Source organism: Xenopus laevis, chromosome 1S (genome assembly GCF_017654675.1).
Source record: "Xenopus laevis strain J_2021 chromosome 1S, Xenopus_laevis_v10.1, whole genome shotgun sequence".
Lineage (NCBI taxonomy): Eukaryota > Metazoa > Chordata > Amphibia > Anura > Pipidae > Xenopus > Xenopus laevis.
The window spans coordinates 132,757,504-132,762,252 of NC_054372.1; the positions used below are offsets into that span (position 1 = coordinate 132,757,504).

Genomic DNA, 4,749 nt, shown 5'->3' on the forward strand with positions numbered 1-4,749 from the left:
CAATGATATATTTAGCAGCAAAGTGCACATACATTTATTTATTCAAGAGGGTTTAACTAGTATTTAAGAAAGTATCCACCCAGAGCATCTGTAATGTGTGCTGTCCCTGGGCACATGCATGCAGTAGTCAGAGGTATGGAGTGTTAGGGGGGAGGTAGGGCTATGCCCAGTTAGGGAGGGTCACAGCCCAATCAATGAGAGGGGTGGAGCTGAAATAATATGGATAGGCTCCTGATTGATGTCAGTGGGTGGTCCTTGCCTTTAATTTGTCTTTTAGGGGGTGGGGAGTTCAGGGGATTCTTAAAAGAACTTGAGTGGAGGCAGCTTTCATATCTCATAGCATCACTGTATAGACTGGAGGCCACTCTGCTTCTAGGACAGGACTTTCTATTGCTTCCACACAGCCTTCAAAAATGGAATCAGAAGGCTTCAGCGCTACTACTGAACAATACGACTACTATGATTACGCAAATGAGACTGGACTTCAACCATGTGATGAAACAGACTGGGATTTCTCCTATTCTCTGCTACCTGTCTTTTACATGATCGTGTTTGTCCTTGGACTCTCAGGGAATGGAGTGGTCATCTTTACAGTATGGAAGGCCAAGCCAAAGAGGAGATCTGCAGACACCTACATAGGCAATCTAGCACTGGCTGACCTGGCCTTTGTGGTAACGCTACCTCTGTGGGCCACATACACTGCTCTAGGCTTTCACTGGCCTTTTGGCTCTGCACTGTGCAAGCTCAGCAGCTATCTGGTCTTGCTTAATATGTTCGCCAGTGTTTTTTGCCTGACCTGCCTCAGCTTTGATCGGTACCTGGCCATTGTTCATTCACTTTCCAGTGCTAAACTTCGCTCCCGCTCCTCCATCCTTGTATCCTTGGCTGTTATCTGGCTCTTCTCAGGGCTTTTGGCACTCCCAAGTCTGATTCTACGTGACACACGTGTAGAAGGCAATAACACCATCTGTGACCTGGACTTCAGCGGTGTTTCAAGTAAGGAGAATGAAAATTTCTGGATCGGGGGGCTAAGCATACTTACCACAGTTCCGGGTTTCCTGCTGCCCCTGCTCCTTATGACCATCTTTTACTGCTTCATCGGGGGCAAAGTGACCATGCATTTCCAAAACCTAAAGAAGGAGGACCAGAAGAAAAAGAGGCTTCTTAAGATCATTATTACACTGGTTGTGGTGTTTGCTATCTGCTGGCTGCCTTTCCATATTCTGAAAACCATTCACTTTCTAGACCTCATGGGCTTCCTGGAACTTTCTTGCTCTGCACAGAACATCATTGTCAGCCTGCACCCCTATGCCACCTGCTTGGCATACGTTAATAGCTGCTTAAACCCTTTCCTTTATGCCTTCTTTGACTTGCGATTCCGCTCTCAATGTTTTTTTTTTTTTGGATTTAAGAAAGTCCTCCAAGGGCACCTCAGCAACACATCTTCCAGTTTAAGTGCACAGACTCAAAAATCCGAAATTCACTCACTAGCCACAAAGGTCTGATTGGGCAAAGGGACATTTCATTGGGTGTGGGGCAGAGACTTTGTTCTAAAGACTTTTAGGGTTGATTGAACGTTATCTCTTGTTGCTGCAAAGGGAAGCTGATTACAGAACAGGGACTTACACAGTCTACTGGATCATATCACTGGAGTCTGTAAAATGCCCCCACTTAGTGGATGTCTGGCTTTTCCTGAGTAACAGACACACCTTAGTGAAAAGACATTCTTGCTCGGTCCCTCCAGAAAACAGGAGAGCTGGTCGGACAGGGTGGGAGATGCAGTTTACTGATGCAAGAGGGAGAACTGGGTATCACATGGGTTAACACATGCTGTATATTGCTGGATTTCTTCTTTGCATTTGAGAACTATATGTGCTTTCCTGTATATATTTTGCTTGTTAAAGCACTTGTATGATACACTTTTAACACATTGTTTAAAGGTAATTTTGGAATGTAATGTAATTGCAATGCTATTTAACCAATTCACTTCTGTGAGAAAGTCCCACAATTTGAGGTGAACTGGTTAAAAAGCAGGTAAAATTAACAACTGTCTTGAACCCTTAGTTAATAAAAAAGCAAAGAATCCCTTTGTAGGGTTAAACTATAGGCCCCTATGGCAGTTGTTCTGAACTACCACTTAAAGTGTACCCAAACAGCCAGTATCTGGCTGAGGATGCTGGGAATTGTAGTTTGCATTATCCTCCAGAGTATGCAGGTTTACCACCAAAACTCTAATTTGATTAAAACATGTAGAGATGGTAAAAGAGGGAACTACTAGACACAAAAAAACTGCAAACTATTACCAAAGATAAAGGACTACTGAATGCTGTTATTCTGTGACTGGTGTAAGTCAATTGCTTCTTATCCTTATGTACTGTGCCTCAGTATATGTATGTGTGTTTATGTATATACTTATAGCATATATATATGTGTAAAGTATTCCCTCAGAGAGGGGGAGCCTTAACAGATCATTGATAAAACTGTTTTGTTTGATGCAATAAAAATCTTGGACTTTTGAAATGTTTCCATGTTTTGTTTATGTACACAAAAATAATGTGAATTTCAAAATCCACCTTGATCTCAAACTTTAGTTTTATTCTGTTTTCCGGACACATTTGCATATGCCTAACATATAACAGCTCAGTCACAAACGGAGTATAAATTATGCCATCTTAATTTCACGTGTATGTAAGAATTAGGTTAATTAATTATAAGTATATATAGTTTAAATTATGTTTCACAGAATAATGACGGGCCTGGTTGTTTACATCATAAGGATTTTAAACTTAGGTTTTGGAGAAGAGCCGTTTGGCTTGTAATGTACTCGCTGATATGTTATCATCATAGCACATATGTCTTAATTCCCCCAAAATGTTCCAGACAAGATTATCATCTGAGACCAGATGGCCTGGAGGATTGGATACCGAACATGGACTAAAGTAAACAAGGGCTTTAACCTCTGATTGGTCTGAATTGAAGCCTTTGGAGACCCTTACAGGGGTATAAGGGCCACGGCACACTACTACTATTTCGGGGAGATTAGTCGCCCAATGACAAATTGTTTCTTCTTCAGGCGACTAATCTCCACTGGCAGCCCCTCTCCTATGGAGGAAAAACTGACAGAACACACATAGGCACAGAAAAATGCCCAGATATGAGTTCGATCCCCCCCCAAATAGATTTTTACTAGCAGCTCAGCAAGATATAAACTCTAAGCATATGTTGAAACCTTTCCAAAAGTTAAAATTTTGCAGGAATCCGCCCCTTCTGAATGGAGAGATAAGATAAGGAAGAGGCCATTATAAATTAAAGAAGGTTTATGGGATAAGCAAGGAAACATGCCACCTAGAGGGGGGCAAATATTGTATTGGCACATGGCCAAGGCTATTTTGGGCCACAGCCAGTGGCACGTGCCTGGCATAGTAAATATATGTCAGAATTGTATTAAGAAATGTCAAGTCTGAATGATATATAATGTGGGTAAAATCATACATACAAATGCCTAGACCCAGCTACTCTTTTCAAAAGTTACAAATAGATTACATTACACTGCTACAAAGTGGCGTTCACAGATATGTACTAGTCTGCGTGGACATGTATATAGACCCTAAACACCCCCCCCCCCCGCAGACTCCTACATTTCTTCCTCCTAAGTACATGTAGAGCTACAAGATATTGAATAGTGAAAGATGATAATCCCAGTGGGCAACTCGGTAAATGGACATTACTTCCCTTCTCACAATTCACTCCTTTGACTTAGGGTTCCCAGCTTAGAATTCTAAATGGGGAAAACACCATTTGCATTGGTAAAACGTAATGTATGCCATATATTTACAACTACAGCAGCACATTTAATACAGAGACACAAAGGTGTGGGTGTGTTTTACATGCATAGGAATACTCACACGTGTGACTTACCATAAATACAGTATGAGTGGTACATGTGACGTGGCTCTGTATATTTGCTTTACATATGCCTGCATACTTTAGGAGGGCTTTTACTAGGGATGCACCAAATCCATGATTCGATTCTGTATTCTGCCATTTTCAGAAGGATTTGGATTCACCCGAATCCTTGAGCCTGGCCGAACCGAATCTGAATCCTTAAAATTATGTGACTTTTCGTCACAAAACATGGAAGTAAAAATTTTTTTAGCCACGTACTTTGTGCGCGGCACTGTTTTTCACTCCACCTTGCTGATTTGCATATGCAAATTAGGGTTCGGATTTGGTTCTGTATTCGGCCGAATCTTTCACAAAGGATTTGGGGGTTCGGCCGAATCCAAAAAAGTGGATTTGGTGCATCCCTAGTTTTTACTATGATGCAGGCGCACCAACATTCCTGCGCTTCAGTACTGCATATCTTGTTGGAGTTTAATAAATATAGGTGCAGTGTCATAAGTCGCAGAAACATGATGCTGCTCAAAGGAAAGGAATGCCTGAAGTGATTTTTAGGTTTAGGGTTCGTTCACTAGAAGGCATCACCCGATTACTCTAAACGGAAGCCTTTCAGGTATACAGTATGTAGAACTATGGGGATGCTCGATAGGGGGAATTACAGCAGTTTCCATTCCTTATGGCAGGAGTGCCCATACTCATACCAGGTCTACTTTTAGTGATGATGTCCCATTAGGATCTACATCCATATAAGCATTACAATTCTGTTCCATGGAAAATGTTATTTAAATATTGATTTATGGGATTTATGGGAAAATACTATTATTTAAATATCCATTTATGAGAAAAAAA

At 41.3% G+C, this 4,749-nt stretch overlaps 1 protein-coding gene across 1 annotated transcript; it reads left to right on the plus strand.

Annotated features, from left to right (window-relative positions):
- Positions 1–319: 319 nt before the first annotated feature.
- On the plus strand, positions 320–2,515 carry aplnr.S (apelin receptor S homeolog). The gene is given in 1 exon segment (NM_001086378.1): positions 320–2,515. A coding segment is annotated over 1 exon segment (1,092 nt). The 5' UTR covers positions 320–413; the 3' UTR covers positions 1,506–2,515.
- The last annotated feature ends 2,234 nt before the right edge of the window (positions 2,516–4,749 follow it).